This window comes from Bicyclus anynana, chromosome 24, assembly GCF_947172395.1.
Source record: "Bicyclus anynana chromosome 24, ilBicAnyn1.1, whole genome shotgun sequence".
Classification (NCBI taxonomy): Eukaryota; Metazoa; Arthropoda; class Insecta; order Lepidoptera; family Nymphalidae; genus Bicyclus; species Bicyclus anynana.
In genome coordinates, this window is record NC_069106.1 from 1,195,192 (window position 1) to 1,221,777 (window position 26,586).

Sequence of the window (26,586 nt, forward strand, 5' to 3'; positions counted from 1 at the left end):
GAGTAGTTTTTATTTCTACAACGAACATACAGACAGACAGACAAACGTTTTCCCGATTGCATTTTTGGCTTCAGTATCGATCACTAATCACCCCCTGATAGTTATTTTGGAAAAATATTTCATGTACAGAATTGATCTCTCTACAGATTTATAATAAGTATAGATGAGATTATGTCTCTAGGCACCAATCGCATATATTTGTGGTGGTGGTAGTGAAGGCAACCCTTTGAAAAACCGTGAAATATTTTTTAAACAGAATTTTAACGGTCATTGGTGAAGGCACATGTTATCCCATGATATTCTGTAGAAAACATAAATAACATACGTTTTATACTTGGTCGATTGAGGATTTGAAGCTTTGAAGCCTACTAACCTAGCACTTATCATATAAAAGCACTCTTAAAGTAAGAATAGGCATCTTTTAGGTATATAACTTAGACCGCATCAGCTTAAGGCCTAATTATAAAGCGTTTGTGTAAACAAAAAAAAACCGTCAAAAACCATCGCGGTCCAACCTCGTATATTTGGCTACCGTACTTACTAAGGACTATTCACGTAGAAAGCAGGTAGTCTGCGCCGATATACAAGCGCCTATCGGTACTGCCTGTAGCCAAGTGGCACGTCGATTCTCTTTCTACAATCGCAAACGCTTCGAAAACTAGAAAAATGTATGATAATGACAGATCTCGATCACGTGACCTGTCGATAGCATATGGCACTTCGATTCTCTTTCTATAATCGCAAACGCTTCGAAATATAAAAAAAATATGGGATATTTAAAAATGCCTAGTCAAAACATAGAAACAAGCAATCAAATCTTTCCTCTTTATAATATTAGTATTGATTATAAATAAGGTATGTCTGGCTCCCGCAGGTTTTTATTTTAAAAACAGCAATGCGCTTGGCGCGCGACGTTTTTTGAGGTTTTTTTCACTGTGGTTGTTTAAACATTTCCAGCTGTAATAGTATGTTATGTTTTGTCGCCAAGTTTTCTTTTAGAAAATTAAATAATGCAATATTGTGTTGTTCACTTGTTTGCGCATTAGGTATTCCATGCTACGGGGACTTTGTTTTTTAACCAAAACAAGCTTTTAATTGCAGCGTTACTCGTTTTCATTTTGATAGGAAAATAACATTTGACGGCCTCCATTGCGCAGTGGTATGCGCGGTGGATTTACGGAGGTCCTGGGTTCGATCCCCGGCTGGGCCGATTGAGATTTTCTTAATTGGTCCAGGTCTGGCTGGTGGGAGACTTCGGCCGTGGCTAGTTACCACCCTACCGGTAAAGACGTACCGCGAAGCGATTTAGCGTTCCGGTACGATGTCGTGTAGAAACCGAAAGGGTTGTGGATTTTCATCCTCCTCCTAACAAGTTAGCCCGCTTCCATCTAAGACTACATCATCACTTACCATCTGGTGAGATTGTAGTCAAGGGCTAACTTGTAAAGAATGAAGAAAGCTAAAAGTTTATCTAACAAGATACTTTTTTTTTCATCACTTACCATCAGGTGATACTTTTTTTTTATTCTATACAAGTTAGTCCTTGACTACAATCTCACCTGATGGTAAGTAATGATACAGTCTTAGATGCATTAAGCGGGCTAACTTGTTAGGAGGAGGATGAAAATCCGCACTCCTTTTCGGTTTGTACACGACATCGTACCGGAACGCTAAATAGCTTGGCGGTACCTATCTCATGAACCGTGACAGTAAGTCGAAATTTCACAGATTATGTATTTCTGTTGGTGCTATAACAAAAAATACTAAAAAAATTAAAGGGGCTTTAAGGGGCTCCCATACGTCAAATGTAATTTTTATGTCGTTTTTATAGATAGTACGGAACCCTTGGTGTATGAGTCTTACTTGCACTTGGCCGGTTATTTAAACACAACAGTCTCGACGGAAATCTCGAAATAGAGTCTATCTCTCTCTATCACGATACTACAGACAAAGCGAGAAAGAGATGAATAATTGGAAACTTAGTGTAGAATTATACAAAAATAATTTTTTTGTAATAATTTTGCGTTACAGGTGGGCCAACTGGTTCTTCCATCGTTTTTGCTGCAACCGGGAATCGAACCCACTCTCAGCCAATTGCTTAAATGCAACAAGACAGCGAATTTTAAAACAAGGCGAACCCATATATCCAACTCTTTGGTAATAAAAAAAATGCTCATACGCTGGCGACTTACGGATTAACAGAACTACGTTCGATTTTGTACTTTATTTGTATTTAACATATGGTTGAAAATCGAACAGCAAGATAATGAACACTGCAAAAAGAGCTACGTACGATTTTGTACTTTATTTGTATTCAACATATGGTTGAAAATCGTATAGCAAGATAGTGAACACTGTAAAATTCATAAAGAACAATGGACCTATGTCATCGGATCATCACGCGAACAGTGCGATGAATAAGTAAATATTTGTTTCCTTTGTCCGTTTGTACGTTGTTAAGAATTATATATTAATATCCATATTTTTTTATTCTTTACAAGTTCGCCCTTGATGGTATCATACTGTCCGGTACGATGCCGTGTAGAAACCGAAAGGGGTGTGGATTTTCATCCTCCTCCTAACAAGTTAGCCCACTTCCATCTAAGACTACATCATCACTTACCATCAGGTGAGATTGTAGTCAAGGGCTAACTTGTATAGAATAAAAAAAAGTGTCTAAGTTAGCCCTTGTAAAGTTAGCCCTTGACTACAATCTCACCTGATGGTAAGTGATGATGCAATCTAAGATGGAAGCGGGCTAACTTGTTAGGAGGGTGAAAATCCACACCCCTTTCGGTTTTTACACGACATCGTACCGGAACGCTTAATCGCTTGGCGGTACGCCTTTGCCGGTAGGGTGGTAACTATCTACCGCCGAAGCCTTCCATCAGAAATTATTTATGTTTTATACATCCGACTTGTCCTTTGGTAGTCGGGTTTTTTTATACCTTCAAGACTATACTATCCATTGTTTATGACAATGATTTTCTTCTCTAGGCTTTCATAAAACTACTTATCTCATTTTAATGGAGTTCTTCTAATACATAATTAAGTTTTACTCGACGTTACACACACGTAAAAGAGACGTGATAGCCGAGTGGATAATAGGATCTCTGCCTTTGATTCGGAGGGCGTAGGTTCGAAACCGGTCCAGGACATGCACCTTTAATTTTTTCAGTTATGTGCATTTTAAGAAATTAAATATCACCTGCATACCTGAAAATTTTCTTAATTTTCGACGGGTGTGAAGTCTGCCAATCCGCATGAGACAAGCATGGTGGACTAGGGCCTAATCACTCTCATTCTGAAAAGAGACTTGTGCTCAACAGTGAGCCGAATAAAGATTGTAAATGATGATCATAAAATAGATTTGAGGAACTTTTGCATGAAAAAAATTCCTTAGCTACATTTTTTTCGAAATAACTGGAAATAGATTCGAAATTAATAAATAAATAATTCGGAATATCTGTTTTAAAATGTAGATCCAAATGTCGATATTTATTTGAATTTGAAATCATATTATTATTAGTAATTGAATGCAATGACAGACAATTCCTATATATTACAGTTTCTTATTATTAATGTCTGATCACTATTTCTTCTTGAAAAAACTAATCATTTTTCGCTAATCACAAAAGAAAAATGAAACCAAAAAACAACTAAGCAATATTGCCATCTAATAGGGTATTATCCACGATCACAAATAGTAATTGCTAGTTATACGATGATAGATTGCTAGCTTATAATCTATACTTATCTATCTATCTAATCACAGAAAACATATGTACTTAAAATAAAACTGTAAAATGACAATTCTGTATATTGAAGATATTTAGATTTTTTTTTATTGGAGGGCATTTATTCGATACTAAAGCAAAGTATATATTTTTTATTATTTTTTGTCTGTCTGTCTGTCTGTTTTTTTTTTTGTTAAGCGGGCATCACGCTGAGACTACTGAATGAATTCAAATGAAACTTAACACGTAGGTAGACAGGTAGGTTAGGTGGTTAGGGAGGTTTAATAACACGCACTAAAAATTACATATATTGAAGTCACATGACTATTTTTTTCGTATTCCTGACAGCAAACACTTTCAATTGATATCCATATCATGAGGGTGAATGAAATGCAGTCCACCATCTTGTGGAGACCGCCATATTGAATTCGTAATGACGTTTCTTAGCTAGTCATGTATTGTCATCAGAATTCAGAGCGTGTGCAAAATTTCATCCTGATAGAAGACCGGGAAGTGGGTCAAATTAAGATTCCTAGATTTCCTTACATACATAGTTACAAGTGATTGGGGAGGCCGCCATATTGGATTTAAAATGACGTTTCTTAGCTAGTCATGTATTATCATCAGAACTCAGAGCGTGTGCAAAATTTCATCCTAATCGAAGACCGGGAAGTGGGTCAAATTAAGATTCCAAGATTTTCTTACATACATAATAGTTACAAGTAAAGCTAACATAAAGCGTGTAATAAAAAGTCATTACGCAATATCCCAACATCCTTGACGTACAAAGATGAAAGAAAGGCAGGGAGGTAGTTAATAGTAGACGTCCGCTAAGAGCGGATTTTGTAATAGGGCGGAAAAAGTGTAGGAAAACGCAGAAAGATGCGTAATTAATAAAAGGTGCATGTAAGCAGTTATGTCGTTATTAAGTTACTGCGAGATCGAGGGAAATAGGGTTTCATGTTTATAATTGAATAAGAGAAATATTAAAAAGGAAAATAATAACAAAGTGCGACAAACTACAACAGTATCTAACGCATCAGTATAGTACATAACGCATCGACAATATCCCGCGTGACAATGGACACAGACAGTGAACCAATGTCACAAGCACGTCTTCACAATACTAGCATGCGAGTGAGACACGCATTTTAGGTTTATTTTAGTACAAGCGGACGACGACGACTTCGACCGCGTGGAATTTAGTTTTTCACAAATCCCACGGGACCCATGAATTTTTCCGGGATCCAAAGTAGCCTATGTGTTAATACAGACTAAAATCTATTGACTTTTCTAAATTTAAAAAAAAATTGCTGCATGCGTAAAGGTAACAAACATACTTACACACAAGCTTTCGCCTTTATAATATTAGTGTGATGTTTATAGACAGTTTTTGTCAATGGAAAACATAAGACATAGACTAAATGTTTCATTAGACAAGGAGATTGTGGCAACTGTGAATAAGTTTGTTGCTTCGCCGCTGGGGCGGTAGTTACCACGTTTGTAAATTATAATACAACTAGCTGACGCTGCGCGGTTTCACCCGCGTGGTTCCCGTTCCCGTAGGAATACGGGGAATATATAGCCTAATATAGCCTTCCTCGATAAACGGGCTATCTAACACTGAAAGAATTTTTCAAGTAGTTCCTGAAATTAGCGCGTTCAATTATCAATCAAACAAACAAACAAACTCTTCAGCTTTAGTATAGTTTTTTAACACTTTGTTTTCATGACGGGTCTGTCTCGTAAGAATAAACGCTATTCTGTATTGATATTTCGACAAGGTAAAAGAAGATATTAACAAAGTGCGACTAACAACAACAGTACCGCACGTAACGCATCGACAATATCCCGCGTGACAATGGACACATACAGTGAACCAATGTCACTGTCACGCCTTTACAATGGGAGACTAGCACGCAAGCAACGCCACGCAATTTTGTATGTTTAGCTTTAGTTTACTATTTTCCTTGTTAGCATAGTTTTTAAGAGCGTAGCAAATACTGTAAAGGTTTATATAACACTAGCAGATGCTCCGCGGTTTTATCCGCGTACCGTTCTCGTAGGAATATGGTGAGAAAATATAGCCTTCCCTGATAAATGGGCTATCTAACATTGAAAATATTTTCTAAATCGAACGAGTAGTTTCCTGAGATTAGCGCGTTCAAGCAAACAAACAAACTCTACAGTTTTATAATATTAGCAAGTATACTCATAGATATACAAAAAAATAAATATACGATCGAATTGAGAAACCTGCTCCTTTTTTTGAAGTCGATTAAAAATTGAAAACTTTAAAAAACACTCAAAGATCATGGAATTATTAACTACACTCTCGATCAAGTCATCAATATTCTCTTTCAGTGCGCTTTCATTTGAGACCCCACTCGAGTATATTTGTTTTTCTCCACTTTCACCCACCACAACTTTTAAACGGCTCTACCGATTTTCATTAAAGCACCTTTAATAAAAAAAAAACTCAAAAATTGCTTTATCTGTTCGGGATTTATGGTGCCACAGACAGACAGACACGTCAAACTTATAACACCCCTCTTTTTGCGTGGGGGGTTAAAAACAAGATAATTTGTCAAATACGAAACACAGTTTTAATTATTCAGTAAACAATTTGTGAGAGCTAGAGTTATGAGACAGTTTGAGTTTCTAATACATCTTTATCCCCCTTTGTCTTTAAAGTGGAGTCAAATAATACATAAAACAAACATATGATGGAAGTCCCCAAAAATAGCACCGATTTTGATGATAATAATAAATATGCTCTATACTACTATTCTATGAAATATCCTATAGATTCCATTAAAAGTACCATGTTGGATAGAGGTCAGAAAAAGAAAAAGAAATACTAATAATTACACACAATATAAAAACAAATTAAATATTAAAAAATAATAATTTCAACTAAAAATTAGCATGCAAAGGCGGCCTTATTGCTAAAAACTATCTCTAACAGGCAACCCCTGATGATAGGATTGCAGAGAAAGGGGTGACCATGGTCCAAACTCTATAAGTGGTGAAGCTATGCTATATGAATGCAGTGTATTTTAATTTTACTTTAATCATCATTATCATCATTATCAACCCATATTCGGCTCACTGCTGAGCTCGAGTCTCCTCTCAGAATGAGAAGGGTTGGGCCAATAGTCCACCACGCTGGCAGACTTCACACACGCAGAGAATTAAGAAAATTCTCTGGTATGCAGGTTTCCTCACGATGTTTTTCCTTCACCGTTTGAGACACGTGATATTTAATTTCTTAAACTACAATTTTACTTTATTACAGTGTTATAAAAATGTACATGAGTACATTTGGCGGCCTCCGTGGCGCAGTGTTAAGCGCGGTGGATTTACAAGACGGAAGTCCTGGGTTCGATCCCTGGCTGGGCCGTTTGAGGTTTTCTTAATTGGTCCAGGTCTGGCTGGTGGGAGGCTTCAGCCGTGGCTAGTTACCACCCTACCGACAAAGACGTACCGCCAAGCGATTTAGCGTTGCGGTACGATGTCGTGTAGAAACCGAAAGGGGTGTGGATTTTTATCCTCCTCTTAACAAGTTAGCCCGCTTCCAACTTAGATTGCATTTCATTGCAGTCACTTACCATCAGGTGAGATTGCAGTCAAGGGCTAACTTGTAAAGAATAAAAAAAAACAACATATTGTAAACTACTTTGCTAAGTGGCTGCCATCAAAAGAACCGGCCGTTTACTGCGCATAAGAACATTAATATAATTAATATCTAAGTCATTTTTCATAATGTTAGAAGCTTTGGAATCCAAGAGCTTTTAAACTAATTTCGCTACAACGCTGACATAAATAGCACGCAAGTAGACTGAAATTGAAAAGGTTCCAGGTTTAAAAAAAGTAAAAATTCATTTATTTAAAAAAATAAAGAAAGAAAATATATTTATTAATACATTATGCTACACATCACAATTATTTCTGGTTACACCAGAACATTACCCTGCATTCTGCAATATCAAGTAACATACTTTATTTAAAAAGCCGTGATAGCCCAGTGGATATGACCTCTGCCTCCGATTCCGGAGGGTGTGGGTTCGAATCCGATCCGGGGCATGCACCTCCAACTTTTCAGTTGTGTGCATTTTAAGAAATTAAATATCACGTGTCTCAATCGGTGAAGGAAAACATCGTGAGGAAACCGGCATACCAGAGAATTATCTTAATTCTCTGCGTCTGTAAAGTCTGCCAATCCACATTGGGCCAGCGTGGTGGACTACTGGCCTAACCCCTCTCATTCTGAGAGGAGACTCGAGCTCAGGAGTGAGCCGAATATGGGTTGATGACGACGATACTTTATTTAAAAACAGACTAAACGTGCATCGGGTTCTGCCGAACTTAAAATACTATTGTATAATATAAAGCTAAAAATTGTCGTTGATAATAGTATAGGTAATCATTTTGGGTTATTATTTTTAGTTTCTGATTTTAATTTGGCAGGGAGGTAGAATATAGTATATAATAGGTATCCGCTAAGAACGGATTTTTCGATAAAGCCGGATTAAAAAGGTCTAAGGGCGGACGTAGTCGCCGGTGTCTGCTAGTATTGTATGTGGGTGGCTTGAAAAAAATGATTTTACTTTATTATTTAGTTTTATATTATAATATACTAATTTCATAATTTTACCCGACTACGTAATAAAAACAAAGTTTAAAAACTGTAAAAACAGTTCTACAAAGGATGATCATCATCATCATCATTATCAACCCATATTCGGCTCACTGCTGAGCTCGAGTCTCCTCTCAGAATGAGAGGGGTTAGGCCAACCACGCTGGCCCAATGCGGATTGGCAGACTTCACACACGCAGAGAATTAAGAAAATTCTCTGGTATGCAGGTTTCCTCACGATGTTATCCTTCACTGTTTGAGACACGTGATATTTAATTTCTTAAAATGCACACAACTGAAAATTTGGAGGTGCATGCCCCGGAACGGATTTAAACCCACACCCTCTGGAATTGGAGGCAGAGGTCATATCCACTAGGCTATCACGGCTCTCATGAGGGTGATATAAGAACACAATTCAGATAAGTACAAAAGTGGTCATGGTAGAGATGTGGTAACACCTACTGTATGCCTTTTATGGTATTGTCACTAAACATAGAAGTTAATGTTGTTTCTGATCGAGTTAGTTCGCAAAGCCGAACTAGATGGCGCTGGTAGTACGTTAAAACGCGCTCGCGTTCGCTTTTTGGAGGATCCATATATCACAGAGAAAGCTTTTTAAGTCAATCCGCTCACAGTTGCGGTACGAACGCGGCGGCGAACCCGTTGATACTCATCTTCTAGTTCTTCAACTTCAAAATTTTTGAAAACTGCTTTCGTTTGCGTTTAGCAAATGCAAATGGAAAGCGGTTAAAAATAATATAAAGCTATTGCTTTAATGCAACGTAGTCATTATGTATTCTGTGCTCTGTAGTTAAAGTAACTAACATGCTGTGCATAAGAACATTAATATATTTAATATCTAAGCCATTTTTCATATTGTTAGAAACTTTGGAATCTAAGAGCTTTTAAATTAATTTCGCTACAACGCTATCATAAATAGAGCACCCAAGTAGACTGAAATTGAAAAGGTCCCAGATTAAAAAAAAGTAAAAATTCATTTATTTAAAAAAAATAAAGAAAGAAAATATATTTATTAATACATTATGCTACACATCACAATTATTTCTGGTTACACCAGAACATTACCCTGCATTCTGCAATATCAAGTGGCATACTTTATTTAAAAAGCCGTGATAGCCCAGTGGATATGACCTCTGCCTCCGATTCCGGAGGGTGTGGGTTCGAATCCGGTCCGGGGCATGCACCTCCAACTTTTCAGTTGTGTGCATTTTAAGAAATTAAATATCACGTGTCTCAATCTGTGAAGGAAAACATCGTGAGGAAACCGGCATACCAGAGAATTATCTTAATTCTCTGCGTCTGTAAAGTCTGCCAATCCACATTGGGCCAGCGTGGTGGACTACTGGCCTAACCCCTCTCATTCTGAGAGGAGATTCGAGCTCAGGAGTGAGCCGAATATGAGTTGATGACGACGATACTTTATTTAAAAATTGACTAAACGTGCACCTGCTTCTACCGAACTTAAAATACTATTGTATAATGTAAAGCTAAAAATTGTCGTTGATAATAGTATAGGTAATCATTTTGGGTTCTTATTTTGGGTTTCTGATATTCTTATTGTAATTCTGACTTTGAGACACGTGATATTTAATTTTTTTTTAAATGCACACAACTGAAAATTTGGAGGTGCATGCACCTCCACTAGTCATAGAAGTAAGTTGTTTATGTTCGAGTTAGTTCGCAAAGCCGAACTAGATGGCGCTGGTAGTACGTTAAAACGCGCTCGCGTTCGCTTCTTGGAGGATCCATATATCACAGAGAGAGCTTTTTAAGTCAATCCGCTCACAGTTGCGGTACGACCTCGGCGATGTACCCGTTGAAACTAATAATTTTGAAAATTTTTGAAAACTGCTTTTTGCTGTTTGCGAAAAGCGGTTAAAAATTACATAAAGTTACTGCTTTAATGCAATGTAATTATTATGTACTAGCGGACGCCCGCGACTTTAGTTTTTCACAAATCCCTTGGGAACCATGGATTTTTCCGGGATAAAAAGTAGCCTATGTGTCAATCCAGAGTAAAATCTATTTCCATTCCAAATTTTAACCAAATCGCTTCAGTAGTAGCGGCGTATAAGAGTAACAAACATCCAAACATACATACAAACATCCATACAAACATCCATACAAACCTTCGAGTTTATAATATTAGTAGGAGTTAAAGTAACTAACATGCTTTTCTCTTTCCGTTCACAATAATTATTATTATTCATTAACCGACTTCAAAATAAAATCTTTTAACAAAAAAATTGAACCAACTTCAAAATCATAAAAATAAACAAAATAGCGAAAAACATCGTGTATGATCTTTGAAGGCGGTACCAAGCCAGTGACGTTTTCAATTCAATTTGTTTTGTATGAAGGGCTACTTGAGTGTTCTTAGACATGTTTGATGAAAATCGGTTGAGTCGTTTAGTTTGTTGTTAGCAAAGTTCTGGGGGTTGAAAGTGGGGAAGAATAACCGAATGTCTGCAAATATACTCGAGTGGGGTCTCAAATGAAAGCGCACTGGAAGATAATTTTGATGACTTGATCGAGAGTGTACTTAATAATTTCATGAAATTTTTCAAAATTTTCATTTTTATGTTATTTATTATTATCGTGTAAGACAGAAAGAGATGTACCCCCTACAAACCCTACCGACAAAGACGTACCGCCAAGTGATTTAGCGTTCCGGTACGATGTCGTGTAGAAGCCGAAACGGGTGTGGATTTTCATCCTGCTCCTAATAAGTTAGCCTGCTTCCATCTTAGATTGCATCATCACTTATCATCAGGTGAGATTGTAGTAAAGGGCTAGCTTGTAAAGAATAAAAAAAAATCGATAACATTTTTTTTTTATTCTTTACAAGTTAGCCCTTGACTACATGCAGCCACTCCAAGCAGTGATTTTAATAGAGCGTCCATACAAGCTATTAATATTCATCATCATCATCATCATTATCAACCCATATTCGGCTCATTGCTGAGCTCGAGTCTCCTCTCAGAATGAGAGGGGTTAAGCTATTAGTCTACCACGCTGGCCAAATGCGGATCGGCAGACTTGACACATGCAGAAAATTAAGAAAATTCTCTGGTGTGCGGGTTTCCTCACGATGTTGCCCTTCACCGTTTGAGACATGTTATATTTTAATTACTTAAAATGCACACAACTGAAACCGGACCGGATTCGAACCTACGCCCTCCGGAATCTGAGGCAGAGGTCATATCCACTGGGCTATCACGGCTCTTTTAATTTGATTTGTTAATTAAATTAATATTATGTTAGCGCCTCATTGCAACGACTTGCGGTACGGACGGCTTCAGTGTGCTCGTGGCGTTCAAGCCGTCGACATCTCTTGTTGTGTAATTCTTTATGGGCTACTTGGGATAGGCGGGAAGAGTGACTTGAGTGGAAAAGGGGAGTGTTTGTTAACAGTCAAAAGATCCTTTAACCCTACACAAATCGTTCACAAGTGCGTGACTCCACTCAAGGTCATTATCTGCCACTCAGGGTTTATTGGTAACATTCTTAGTGGGAATTGTTAGACCTGACAGACTTTCATTCAATAATTGTGTTTGCGGACAACCGCTTCTGATGTGAAACCCCTTATACTGCGACAATTATTAATTTGAAAAAGGAATCTAGCTCTTACACTATAAAACAGTTTCGATACAATAGTTAATCAGTTTGTTTATCGCGGGTAGTATTAAAATCCGCAAACAGCGTGTGTATGGAAGTCAACCGCCCCGAAATCAATCCGGTCCGGGGCATGCACCTCCAACTTTTCAGTTGTGTGCATTTAAAAAAAAATAAATATCACGTGTCTCAAACGGTGAAGGAAAACATCGTGAGGAAACCTGCATACCAGAGAATTTTCTTAATTCTCTGCGTGTGTGAAGTCTGCCAATCCGCATAGACTGCATCATCACTTACCATCAGGTGAGATTGTAGTCAAGGGCTAACTTTTAAAGAATAAAAAAAAAAAAATTGGGCCAGCGTGGTGGACTATGGGCCTAACCCCTCTCATTCTGAGAGGAGACTCGAGCTCAGCAGTGAGCCGAAATAGGTTGATAACGAAACGCAACGTTGTAATAGCACATATTTGGAGAAGTGGACGCATCGCATAAAACGGTATTTTACATTTTATGGTAGATCGATGCGATCCATACGATACGTACGATGCAGATATGTGGACGCTTGCCTTTAGTTGTCATTTTCAATTGAATTAATTAGTGGAGGTTCCATATTAGACCGTTATGTATTATGTTTGTACTAGCGGACGCCCGCGGCGTCGTCCGCGTGAAATTTAGTTTTTCACAAATCCCTCGGGAAACATGGATTTTTCCGGGATAAAAAGTAGTCTATGAGTTAATCCAGACTATAATCTGTCTCTACTTCAAATTTCAGCTAATTCGGTTCAGTAGACGCGGCGTGAAAGAGTAACAAACATTTATACCATTAAAATCATCAGTTTTTTGCAAATCTCGGGAAACCATAGACTTTTTCGGGACAAGAAGTAGCCTATGTGTTAATCCAGAGTAAAATCTATTTTCATTCCAAATTTCAGCCAAATCAGTCCAGGGCGATCGACCTGCGCTTTTCGGTGCGGGGTCGCCATTCCAGCACCTGTATATACATTAAAAACATACGTACAAATACCTACACACTAATAAATAAGCCATATTACACAAATTATATAAATAATATAGAATAAATTAAAATATATAGTATATCATTATGGCATAAAATTAATATTCTAATAAAACAAAATATGTCACTAGTGACTAAGATAATATGGATTTCTTAATTAAGTCAAGGTATTTGGTTTTCCGAAAGTCGACTGGGAGTGCATTCCATAGCTTAATAGCGCGTACAGCAAATGAACATTTGAAATATTTACTCCTAAGGAAAGGCATAACAGAGTATTAGTAATTAGTTAATGGGAAATAATTTTTGAAAATTGGTCGATTAGTTTTCACGGTATTTGTATTACCGTGAAAACTAATCGACCAACTTTCACAAACAAAAAATCGAATCACACCTCTGTATAATATTAGTATTTATATTTGTGTTGATGTTTGAGATTGATACAGATAGTGTGCGCGCACCCTTACATTGACCTTCGTCGTTTACCTCGACGCATCAATTGTTAAGTTAATTAACATAACTTTTCCTTGTTACAGATTCAAACAGACAGTCAAAGAGAACAACTGTCACCATCACAATAGCTATTAATGGCACGCCACTAGAGTCAGTCACGCCATACTCAGCAATGGCACCAAGAAAATAAACCGCCATGTGAAGAAAATAAAGAAAAACAATGTTCGCGAAAACAGACCGATTTTGGGACCGCAGAAAGTGTAGGGTTGCGCGATGACCTCCGAATACCGGTCCCACGTTTGTATAAAATAATCGATTCAAATCGATTTTAGATACACTATAGTATACTGCTTCTTTGTGTGTTATATATTATTGCGCGTGTGTGTTTTTATTATTAATTTGCGGGGTTTATTCAGTTGGTTTTTGTGTTACAAATTTTTCGGTGTTCAAAAGCAATACTAGCTAAGAGGCATTCGTGATAAGTGATGTACATAATAAATAAATTATCCTCTCTCGTATATAATATGTAAATATTCAATCCGATAATCGCTTAAACACAGTTCGGGTAAACGGGTATTAGTAAGTTAAACTAATTAAGTAAAATTATTAAATCGATTAAACAAAATATTCCGTTCCTCTATATGCAATAATAATAGAACCCAATCGAATTGCAAATTCGAATCGCAATATTAGTTAAATCAACGGGGCCAAAGAAATACCACTAATTATATTCTGCAAAACAATAAACGTAGTTAGCTGAATTAAATAAAAAAAAACCGGGTACCGAAACCAAAATGGTGTCAAATGTGACAGCACTAATAAGAACTACGTTGATAGCACATTTGAATGTCACACTTGGGTTGAACTCAACATTACTGGTGCCTACGTTTATAAGTCCGGAGGAGTTTCTGGCGTTGCAAATGACAAATGGTTCAGTGAATTCAACGTGGAACGATACAGTGAACCAAGTGTTATTAAAGACCTGGTATCCGAGTGGTTATTCGCCGGCGCACATCATTATTGCATCGGTTGTGGTGACAGTGTTGATGATAATGGTGGTAGTTGGTAATATGTTAGTGATAATCGCGATTGTGACGGAGAAGGCGTTGAAAAACATTCAGAACTGGTTCATCGCTTCACTGGCGGTGTCGGACTTCTTCCTTGGATTGGTGATAATGCCGTTCTCCCTCGCGAACGAGCTGATGGGGTACTGGATCTTCGGGTTTTGGTGGTGCGAGATACACTCGGCGATGGATGTGCTGCTGTGCACAGCATCCATCATGAACCTGTGCCTCATCTCGCTCGATCGCTACTGGAGCATCACTCAGGTAAGTTTATAGTCTGGCTAGTTAGTTTATGATATACAAGCGACGGGGGGATAGTCTGCGTGGGTGTGAAATCGTGCGGGAAAATGTGCATCAGTCGTGGGGTTTTTCATTCATCGCTACACGCACCCCGGCCCGCACGGACAATCGAGTGTTACCAACAAAGTTGCCGAGCTAAAACAAAATTTGTTGCCCTCATTCGCACGATAGTTTTTTTAACGGACGGTAAAAACTGTTAAAATACAACAAATGCATTCCCAAGTATACTCGTATGTTCACACGATATCGTGTTTTTGAGCAGTGTTGCATTTTCAGTGGGGCGTTGGAAATAGATCCTTATTTAACTTCACACTGTATTTGAACGCTCTTTTAACGTCTGTTAAAAAACTCTCGTGAGAATGAGACCTTTAAGCTCTCTCTCTCTTTGCATTGTAGACAACATCTCCTGAGGAAGCTCTGGGTTGTTAATTGTCAACATAAACATATTCGGCTCACTGTTGAGTACGAGTCTCCTCTCACAATGAGAGAGGTTAGGCTAAACAGTCCATTACGCTGGCCATGGAATGGCAGACTTCACATACGCATTAAGAAAATTCTCAGGCATATTCGATGTTTTTCTGTCATGGTTTCATTTATTCATTTTTGAAAAATAGAGGTGCATGACCAGGACGGGATTTGAACCCGCGTCCTCTGAATAGAAGGCTATCAAGGCTAGTAATAGTTATATAGAAAATGTGCTATATTGCTAGTTAACAAGCCCATGTTTGTTTAGGTGTTATACAAATTTTCATTAACATTTTGCTAGACATCAAGATTTCGGGAGACCATTAAAATTTATCGTTACGATCCCTTATTGGAAATATTGGGAGTAGATAGTTTGTAATTAAATATCGAGCCATTTGCATGTTTAAGTCTTCGACATCGTTGTTTGAGGCAATGATTATAAGTTAAATTCTTAATTAAGTCTTTCTAAGGAAACACCCAATATAGCCCAGTGGATATGACCTCTGCCTCCGATTCTGGAGAGAGTGGGTCCGAATCCGGTCCGGGGTATGCCTACAACTTTTCAGTTGTGTGCATTTTAAGAAATTAAATATCACGTGTCTCAAACGGTGAAGGAAAAACATAGTGAGGAAACAGAATTTTCATAATGCTCTGCGTGTGTGAAGTCTGCCAATCCGCGTTGGGCCAGCGTGGTGGGTCAAAGCTCCATATCCTATAAGGAGGAAAATTAAAATGTTGTTGTTGTATGATGTTTTTTGTTCATCCATCGTTCGAGACACGTGCTATGCAATTTCTTAGAGTGCACAAAACTGAAAAGTTAGAGGTGCATGGCTCAGACTGGATTCGAACCCACACCCTCCGGAATCGGAGGCAAAGGTCAAGTCCACTGGGCTATCTCGACTCTCTTGGCAACTAGGCAGGTATAACATCATTTCAACAAATCCAGGCTGACATTAACTGAAAATTTCTTATAAGAAAGAAAAATTTAGAATCTCAAATAGGCTTCGAACCCAGGACCTCCTGATCCGAAACCACATAGACTCACCACTAGACCAACGAGGCAGTTAACCCATAAACTGTAGCCGGTGTAATAAACTGGATGCAGCTAGAATAAACCGCTCCGAACCGGTTTAAACTGGAATGAACCGGTATTAATCAGTTCCGACCGCATATCGGAGGCATACGTCGGCGCAGAGCTATTGGCTATTGAGTGTGGGGGAATTGGGCTCGAGCTTCCATTATTCATTGTCAAATAAAACCTCCAGGGTTTTCGCGAGTTGGAAATATATGCATTCAGTTGCTGCGAAATTACATGATTTCGCTGGAAAATTAAATTGCATTTATTTATTTTTCGAATGGGTGTTTTTAGTTGTTTGATTTGTTTTTTAATTTTATGATGTTTTGTTTACAAAATTCGGTGATTTGTGTTAGACAATGGGGATGATGACTAGGTTTGAATATATTAATTTTTATGATACGTTCGGGTAAATAGGGTCAATGTTAAATAATTTATACATAAAAAGCAAAGATTGTCTGGATATTTGCAAAATAAATATTTTATCGTAATTAGATGAAAATTGTAGCTTCCTTACATTAAATGTGACATTTTTTAATATATGAACTATAAGCATAAACGCACAAATAACAAAGATATTGGTAATTTTGTTTGAACGCGCATACAAATCTAACGATCATTACTCCGAAAGTAATGATCGCAGATACCCTGTTCCTTTTACAAAATTGCTATACTATTAGTATACTCTTAATTTATATACAATTTAAAAAACTGTGTAGGGCGGGTAGAGTTTTAGGGGGGACCCCCCCCTCCAAAGGATAAAATAATTTGACTGTTGAAGAAAATAAGGTTTTTATTTGAATAAAAGGTAACACAGTACCAGAAGAAAAAGTTTTATATAGCACTTTTGCTAATACAACCTTACAGACTTTTTTGTAGGTTCGCTTTCTGTAATAGAGGAAAATCTAGAACTAAACTGATAAAACAGACATACAAAAAGATGTCTAATGTGTTTTACTTTGTAGGGTTTTTGAAAACCTATTGCAAAATCGAAATAAAATTTAATATCTCAAAATTGGTATATCAGGGAGTCGAATTGTAGTTTTCCAAACTATGAGTATACAAGTCTCATTAGGCTACGGACAATGCGGTCCAGGGTTCGAATTCCTTGTCAGGCCAACAAAAAAATTATTGGGATTTTTCTTACAAGAAAAATCTTAATAGCACCCTGGAGTAGGGAAGTTGGCAATGTTAGTACACCCCCGTGCTTCGGAGAGCACGTAAAGCCGTTGGTCCTGCGCCTGATTTCTCTGCAGGTCGCTCTGCCGTCCCATAGGACTATGAGAGTGAGGGAATAGAGAGTGCACCTATGCTTGTGTATATCTCCTGCGTATATAGTTAATTTCAACCGCTGTGGTCGAAAAAAAATTCGGTCGGGAGCATGTTATTATAAATGTGTCAGATCTTCATTCGTCGATTTCAATGGCATAGACCAGGGTTTCTCAAACTTTCGGCTGTGACCCCTGTTAAAATTTCCAAGTGACAGCAAACCCCTTACTAACTAAAGGACCCCCACCCCCCCAGAGAAAAAAATAATTTGACTGTTGAAGAGAATAAGGTTTTTATTTGATTGAAAGGTAACACATATAGAACCAGAAGAAATGTCTTTGTAATAATAATGTGATGTGTGTCCCTGTTTCTTGTCGCAAATAAATTCAATGTTAGAAGTAATTTTGGACAGTTTTAACCATAACTCTGACTCGGTATCAGTTATCAAGCCATTACGTAAATCTAAAGAAATTAAATCAAACGGTGAAGGAAAACATCGTGAGGAAACCTGCATACCAGAGAATTTTCTTAATTCTCTGCATGTGTGAAGTCTTCCAATCCGCATGGGGCCAGCTTGGTGGACTATTGGCTTAACCCCTTTCATTCTGAGAGGAGACTCGAGCTCAGCAGTGAGCCGAATATGGATTGATAATGATGAATACGTAAATCTTGTCGCGAACTCCCTGCCGTCAAATGGTGAACCCCTAGGGTTTCGCGTGCCCCACTTTGATAAACCCTGGAATAGACTATCAAGGACGCACTTGATTTAATTATAAAGGCACACCTAAAACCGGTATAAACCAGTTTGAACCACTTACACCCGGGTGGGGTGTATTGTGTTAAGAGGCTGACGGCTATCGGGTTTGGGCTAACGTATCCATTATTCATATCCAAACTAGTTCGTTGTTTGATCTTACCTGAATTAAATATTCGCCTTAGATTAGGTTTTGGAGTGTCTACAAAATTTGAATAAGGATTCCTATTACCTAAGTTTTGCTAAGCTAGACTGCTTTAGAATCGTTCATGAGACTGAGAGAGAGGTTCGTATCTCAGCTCGGTTATTATAGGATTTTAAATTTTCTAAATTGGCTCAGGTCTGGTCTGGAGGTAGGCATGGTAGCAATCGAACGCCATCTGCGTTCGATTGCTGATCTGGATGTTATTGCAGCTCCAATGGGGACAGTCCCAGCGCCAATAACTTCTGCTGCTGTTCCCTCTGTTGCTTCAGGAAGTTCTAAATTTCCACTGGCCCCGCGAGCCAAGAGGGCACATAAGAAATAGAACTCTTTTTGCCTATGATAAAGGCTATGTTGCTGTTTTGTTTATTGCAAACTTGTATTAACTTTTCTTTTCTGTTACTTTTGTTGTGAGGCATTAATATTATGTTTGTTCTTTATTAAGTAGTTAGTCTATGCAAATATCACTCTTTTAAAAAGGGTAATGATATAATTTTTAATTTTGAAGGTTCTTTAAATAATGTTTACAAATTACAGGATGTAACTGACGTCTGACAATGACAACCGAAATCGTACGTCAGTATTGTCTATGTCACCCACAGAGTAGTATACATGATGTCAACTTGTCATTTGTCAACGTAGTGTCAAAGAACCACAGGCTAACTAAATATGTTTACTAAAAATGTTTAAATTGATACAAGCATCTTGTGTTTCTGAGGAATTTCAAGATTCGTTTATAATAATATAAAAATTAATATTTGGAATATCTTTACCATTCGTGCTCAAATTTCTGTTATTAATATTGCTATTTATTTTTGACTTAATTCTCTTTTTTTGTTATTATTGTTGCTGATTCTGTGTGTTAGCATTATTAATTAGTTTTCCTTATGTTTATCTGGAAGGTAAGGGTTCGATTGGCGATCAAACGTCACAAGGCTTATTTACTTTTATATTTTATATTATTTTATTATTATTATTATAATTTTTTTTTTTATTATCTAAATATATATTTATTTTAATTATTATTATTATTATAATTTTTTTTTTTATTATCTAAAATATATATTTATTTTAATTAGTATTATTATTATTATTTTTTTTTCTGCTTTAACTATTTTTAATTTATTTATATAGTATATTATAGTACTATACTTTACATGTCTAGTCAAAATGAAAACCTTGACGATTCATTTTTTTCACTTTCATCCCTCGAGGGAATCAATAGTGATTCCAGTTTTCACAGCCTTCCTTCTTTATCTGATGATCTTACTTCTCACTTCTCTGATGTTCCTAAAAATTTTAATGTTGTTCATATCAACGCCCAGAGTATTCCTGCACATTATCCAGATTTGCTCTCATCTTTTGATAATAAGTTCATACACGCCATTCTGATTTCAGAATCATGGTTAAAACCGTGTCTGTCCTCTACAACCTATGCAATCCCGGGATTTCAACTAATACGTAATGATCGCATTCACCGGACTGGGGGTGGTGTTGCCATATATTTACGCTCTCACATACCCTTTAATATCATAAATTTATCTGACGCCCAGGCCGCGCCGGGAGCGGAACATTTATTTATCGAAGTATTATTTTCTAATACTAAAGTTTTACTTGGCGTGTATTATAATCCCAATCTCACTATTGACTACTTCCCTGCTTTTGAAACTCTTTTAGACAGATTTATTCCATTGTATTCGCATAATATTATTATGGGGGATTTCAATACCTGCCTGCTAAAAGCAGATTTCCGCTCTCTGCGTCTAAAAACAATAGTGAGAGCAGCCAACTTACAAATACTTCCTCTTCTAGCTACACATTCTTTTCCTAATTCGTGCCCATCTCTTCTGGATATCATCTTAGTTTCTTCCCCTGATCATGTCGCCAAACATGGCCAATGTCCCGCTGATGCCTTTTCGTATCATGACTTGATTTTTCTCTCATACAAAATTCGTCCACCTAAAACTAAATCGAGAATCCTTCTGCTGCGTAATTTTGGTAGTATGGACATAAATCGCTTGAGGGAAGACGCTGCTGGGATTGACTGGACCAATGTTCTTACTGGAGCTAACATTGACAGGAGGGTTGAGAGCTTTAATTCTCTCCTTACTCAACTATATGAAGTACATGCTCCAATACGTCCTGTTCGGCTTAAGCACCTCCCTGCTCCCTGGCTTACTGAGGAAATTAAAATTTTACAGGGTAAAAAAAACTCGGCTAAAGCCAAGTATAGATCCAACAATTGTGATGCCAATAAGGAAAAATATCATATTATTCGGAATCGCTGCAACAGGTTGTGTAGAGACATGCAACGACGCCATATCCACAAATCCATACTCGAAGAAGAAGATTCAGGTCGAGTGTGGACATTTCTTAAGTCTCTAGGAGTTGGGAAAGCGCGTCAAAATAATAGCTCCTTCAACATAAATTTAAATCAGCTTAATAGCCACTTTTCCTCTACTTGCGTCATTGATGACGCCACTAAACTTACTACTAAAAATAATTTACTAGCTTTACCCACTTCTGATGATCCTGCTTTTATTTTCTGTCAAGTCACTGATAGTGATGTTGAGAGAAGTATTCGTGAGGTCAACTCTGATGCTATTGGTACTGACTGCATTAGTCGGAAGATGATTATTCCTCTCATTAACCTACTAGCTCCAATAATTAAATCCTTATTCAATTTCTCTATGTCTTCCGGGAGTTTTCCTTCCTCTTGGAAGGATGCTCAAGTCATTCCACTACCCAAAAAATTAAATCCTTCCTGCTTTTCTGACTATAGGCCTATTTCCATCCTCCCATTCCTTTCGAAAGTTTTTGAGCGTTTAGTCCATCGTCAATTAAGCCTTTTCCTAACCCGACAGAATCTTTTAAATCCTTTTCAATCTGGTTTCCGCACTGGTCATAGTACGACTACTGCATTAGTAAAAATTACCGAAGATATTCGTTTTAATATGGACAATCAGTGTGTCACAGTGTTGGCCTTACTAGATTTCAGCAATGCATTTAATAATGTCGATTTCGAACTTCTACTAGCCAAACTAGCTTCTCTCAACATATCTCCTAATGTGATTGACTGGTTTCATAGTTACTTGTTCGGACGTCGGCAGCGTGTGCGAGTCAATGACTCTGTGTCTGATTGGTGCACAATTTCTGCCGGCGTACCGCAAGGTGGCGTGTTGTCTCCTCTTCTTTTTTTCTCTTTTTATAAGTTCTATTACTCTTCAACTTACCTCGCTCTATCACCTGTATGCAGATGATCTCCAAATATATGCTCAGTCCAAACTGGCTGATTTACCCAATGCAATAGATGCCATAAATAAAGATTTAGATTGTATAGTGCAATGGAGTAAGGCTTATGGCCTTAAAGTCAATCCGTCTAAAACCCAAGTTATTATTATAGGCAGTCACAGTTTGGTTGCACGTATTGACTGGGATAATATTCCATACGTAATCTTTGATGGAACGCGTGTGCCATTTAGTGACACGGTTAAAAATCTCGGAGTTACTTTTGACAAGTATTTCACTTGGGCCCCTCAGGTAAGCAGAGTAAGTGGGAAGGTGTTTGCATCCGTGGGGTCACTTCGTAGGTTACGAAACTTCCTTCCTTTATCTACTAAAATTGCGCTTGCACAATCTCTCCTGTTACCAATTCTCGATTACGCGGACACTTGTTATCTAAATTTGAGTGAAGAATTACTGGATAAACTTGAGCGCATTCAGAATGTTTGTATAAGATTCATATTTGGACTTCGCAAATATGACCATGTTTCCGAATTTCGCGAAAAACTCAAGTGGCCCTCGATCCGCCTTCGCAGGAATACTCACATTCTGTCTTTTTTGTATAATGTCCTGTTTAATCCTACGACTCCGATTTATTTAAAAGAGCGTTTTAGCTTTCTAAGTGATACTCACTGTCGCTCCCTTCGCTCTGAAGACAACCTAATCTTAAAAATTCCTTCCCATAATACTTCCTTCTATTCTAAATCCTTTTCTGTTAAAGCTGCTCGGCTCTGGAATTCATTGCCCTTAGACATTCGGCGTGCCCAATCTCTAACCTCTTTCAAACGGCTGGTAAACATGCACTTTTTTCCTCCCTGATCTTTTAATTTAACTTATTAATCCAAATTACGCTTGTATGTGTATTATGTTTATTTATTATTATTTTTGAATTATTTTGTTTATTTATTTTTCTTTTGTCTTCCCTTAGATGCCGTCTTGTTTTTTTGTTTTGCAGGTTTTCATGTATGTATGTATGTGTGTATGTATGTATGTATGTATGTATGTATGTATGTATGTATATATGTATTTCTTTGTATATATGTATGATGTAGTTAAGTATAGTCTATGTATTATTATTATGTATTATTGCTTAATATTTATGTATTTAAATTACTTAACTTTTCTTATTTTTTGTGTGCGTATACCCGAATCGGTGCTTACGTTTTTTTTTTTTCTCTTCCACAGTGGTTGTCTGGAAGAGATCGCTCTTTAGCGATAAGACCGCCATTTGTACATTAGTTTCTAAGTGTTATTATAAGTTATTGTTTATTTTTGTTTTTAATGTACAATAAAGTATATTTCTTCTTCTTCTTCTTCTTCATTGATATGAAATAAAATTAAATTAAATTTGAAATGAAATGAAATTTATCTATACTAATATTATAAAGCATCAGAAGAGTTTGTTTGTTTGATTGAACGCGCTAATCTCGGAAAGTTCTGGTCCGATTTGAAAAATTCTTTCACTGTTAGAAAGCCCATTTATTGAGTAAGGTATATATTATCTCCGTATTTCTGCGGGAACGGTAACCACGCGGGTAAAACTGCGCGGCGTCAGCTAGTTGCTAATATAAGGAATTGCTAATAAATAGAAGCGGGCTAACTTGTTAGGAGGAGGATGAAAATCGACACCCCTTTCGGGTATAATATAATTATATTTGTAGAGTAAACGTGTGCCTCTGCCAAGTAAGCCCGCTTCCATCTTAGACTGCAGTAAAAACTGCAAAAGTAACGTCTATCGAGGCAGTGTGCCTAGTGGGTGTTTTCAATATTTTCATACTGTTACTATCTTGTTGACGTAAACGCAAATTTATATGGAATTGAAACAGTTGTGTAGTAGTGCAAGTAGATGACGCTGTTTCAATTCTTTAGAAATTTGCGTTTACCTTAACGCGATAGTAACAGTATCAAACTGCCACTAGGTCCTCAGGTCACAGACAATAATTGGTCTGTGTGCCTAGTGGGAGTTTTCAATATTTTCATTCTGTTACTATCACGTTGACGTAAACGCAAATTTATATGGAATTGAAACAGTTGTGCAGTAGTGCTACTAGATGGCGCTGTTTCACTGTGGCAGTGACTGTATCAAACTGCCACTAGGCCCTCTGAGCAGTCAAGGTCTATCTTGTCAATAAATAAAGAACAACCCAATTCAGATAAATAAATTTTGACTTTTGCTTTTGTTTTTGACAAGCTATAACAACAAATTTAAGATGTTCTGTTTGTTCGTCCATGATTCCGCACGTTCTGTTTGTGAGAGCGTCATACAAAATTCACTGAGCTGGTTTTAATATGGATTTCAGTTCAGGAGCGTGAAATACGACTTAAAGCTCGCTTCCATCTGCCGGGGGACTGAGAAATTTACCATTGTATAATCTGAAATCTAGATTTTACGAGTCGGTTGTATTTAATAGTTCTTTTTTTACCCAATGCTGCATATGCCAGTAAAAAATTGCTTTTGTTCTTGCAATAAAAATGTAGATCTGAACCATGTAAAAAAACCTCAATTGGTTCAGCCTCAATTTCGTCGGCCTCTGTGGCGCAGTGGTATGCGCGGTGGATTTACAAGACGGAGGTCTTGGGTTCGATCTCTAGCTGGGCCGATTGAGGTTTTCTTAATTGGTCCAGGTCTGGCTGCTGGGAGGTTTCGGCTATGGCTAGTTACCACCTAACCGACAAAGACGTACTGCCAAGCGATTTAGCGTTCCGGAACGATGTCGTGTAGGAATCGAAAGGGGTGTGGATTTTCATCCTCCTCCTAACAAGTTCGCTTCCATCTTAGATTGCATCATCACTTACCATCAGGTGAGATTTTAATCAAGGGCTAACTTGTAAAGAATAAAAAAAAGCCGTGGATCGAACCGAGTACCTCCGTCTTAATAATGATGATGTAATGATAATGTTTAATGTTTTCCTGGTGCCTTTATTATTATTATCCAATAAATAAATAAAAAAAAATGAAAAGATAGTAATATATTAGAACTGAAGTTACCAAATAGAACGGTGATTCTCATAATAACCTAAATCTAGAATCCTATAATCTATATAATCTAATCAACGTATATAATCTATCATTGTAGGAGAATTAGCTGATAGTAATTATTTCTGATCGTGGATAATACCCTATTAGATAGCAGTATTGCTTAGCTATTTTTTTCTTTTATATTTCTTTTGTGATCAGCGGAAAATTATTGGCAAGACTAGCAGAAATTAGGACTAGCGAAATATATCATTTATTCTACAGAATTGATTTTGGTATATAAATATACAGGGTGCTGAGGAGTATTTTCCAGAACTGTGGGTTTATATTACTTACTGAAAATAAATTATAAATGTTCAAGGAACATGTGTTATATCTAAAATTAATATTTTCGGGGTAAACAATACTACTTTTGTAAATAGATCATATGTATGTCATACGCATCCTTATTATGACGATGCCAAGTTTTACGTTAAATGCAAAGATAGATAAAGGCGTGTATAACATGGATAGTCGGAATTATTTGAAGTACTTTAATTCGGTTCTGTAGTTGAGGCGTGAAAGAGTAACAAATATTCATATCATCAAAATCATCAGTTTTCGTAAATCTTGGGAAACCATGGATTTTTTCGGGATAAAAAGTAGCCTATGTATTAATCCAGAGTAAAATCTATTTCCATTCCAAATTTCAGCAAAATTGCTTCAGTATTAGCGGCGTTATATAGTAACAAACATTCAAACATACATCCATACAAACTTTCGCGTTTATAATATTAGTAAGATATCAATTACTCCGGCTGGACAAATATTTTTTTTTTGTCTTTTGTCTGCACTTCCCCATACGATTACCTATTACCCCAAATACTTAAATGAAGTATAGTCTCATATCTGCGCTGCTCCACACTGCCGCCTAATATCCCTGCACCTAAATAGCCGGCCCGATTCCATTAAGCGATTTGCCGTGAGAATATTAATTCAATTTATATCGTCCGGGCCGTAGTAACGGCGTGTTTAGGTAATTTCGGATCGTAAATCAACTCTTTGGTAACTTTGGGTAACTTTAAAATACTCTATCTAGAAGCATCTTTACCATTTTGTAGTATATAGGACAACATCAACAGCCTACAGACTGTTTTACATGAAAGAATTCAGTATTGTTACCGGAAGTCAATATTCTGACAGCCGGATACAGTCTGTGACACGTGACGAACACGATGTCAATATACCAACTATTGCATTGACTAGTCTATAAATACAAGCCTCTCGAGACAGTCGGGCTCAGTCCAGTATTACAGCGATAGCAATACGGTACTAAAGTATAAAATTAAGTGAAAGTAATTAATTGAGTGAAAAAAATCAGTCAATTAATTCTCTTTTTCAAAAATCTTTCCCTATGACTACGAATATGTAATTAAAAAAAATGTTAATACGTATCATTGGTAAAGTATGTATCAATAAACATGGATTTAAAACGTACGGATTTTGAAATTGTCTTTATCTTTTATGTGCTCGTTTTTTTTCTCGGTCGTCGCTTGTGCCTCCAGGACGGGATGCCCTGAGCAATAGGGATGATGACTAGGTTTGAATATATTGATTTTTATGAGACATTTGGGTAAATAAGGTCAACATTAACGAGTTAATGTGTAAAAACAAAGATTGTCTGGATGTTTGCAAAACAAATAAGTTTTAAAATTTCAAAATCGACTAAAATTATTTTATCGT

The 26,586-nt window shown here is 37.1% G+C and overlaps 1 protein-coding gene across 1 annotated transcript in view; it reads left to right on the top strand.

Moving 5' to 3' along the window:
• LOC112044005 (alpha-2 adrenergic receptor) overlaps window positions 1-26,586 on the top strand; it is a 414,271-nt gene that overhangs the window by 106,316 nt on the left and 281,369 nt on the right. The window contains exon 2 of the mRNA XM_052889122.1: window positions 13,560-14,804. Coding sequence (XP_052745082.1) covers window positions 14,271-14,804 — 534 coding nt within the window. The 5' untranslated portion in view covers window positions 13,560-14,270. The remainder of the gene's footprint in view (window positions 1-13,559; window positions 14,805-26,586) is intronic.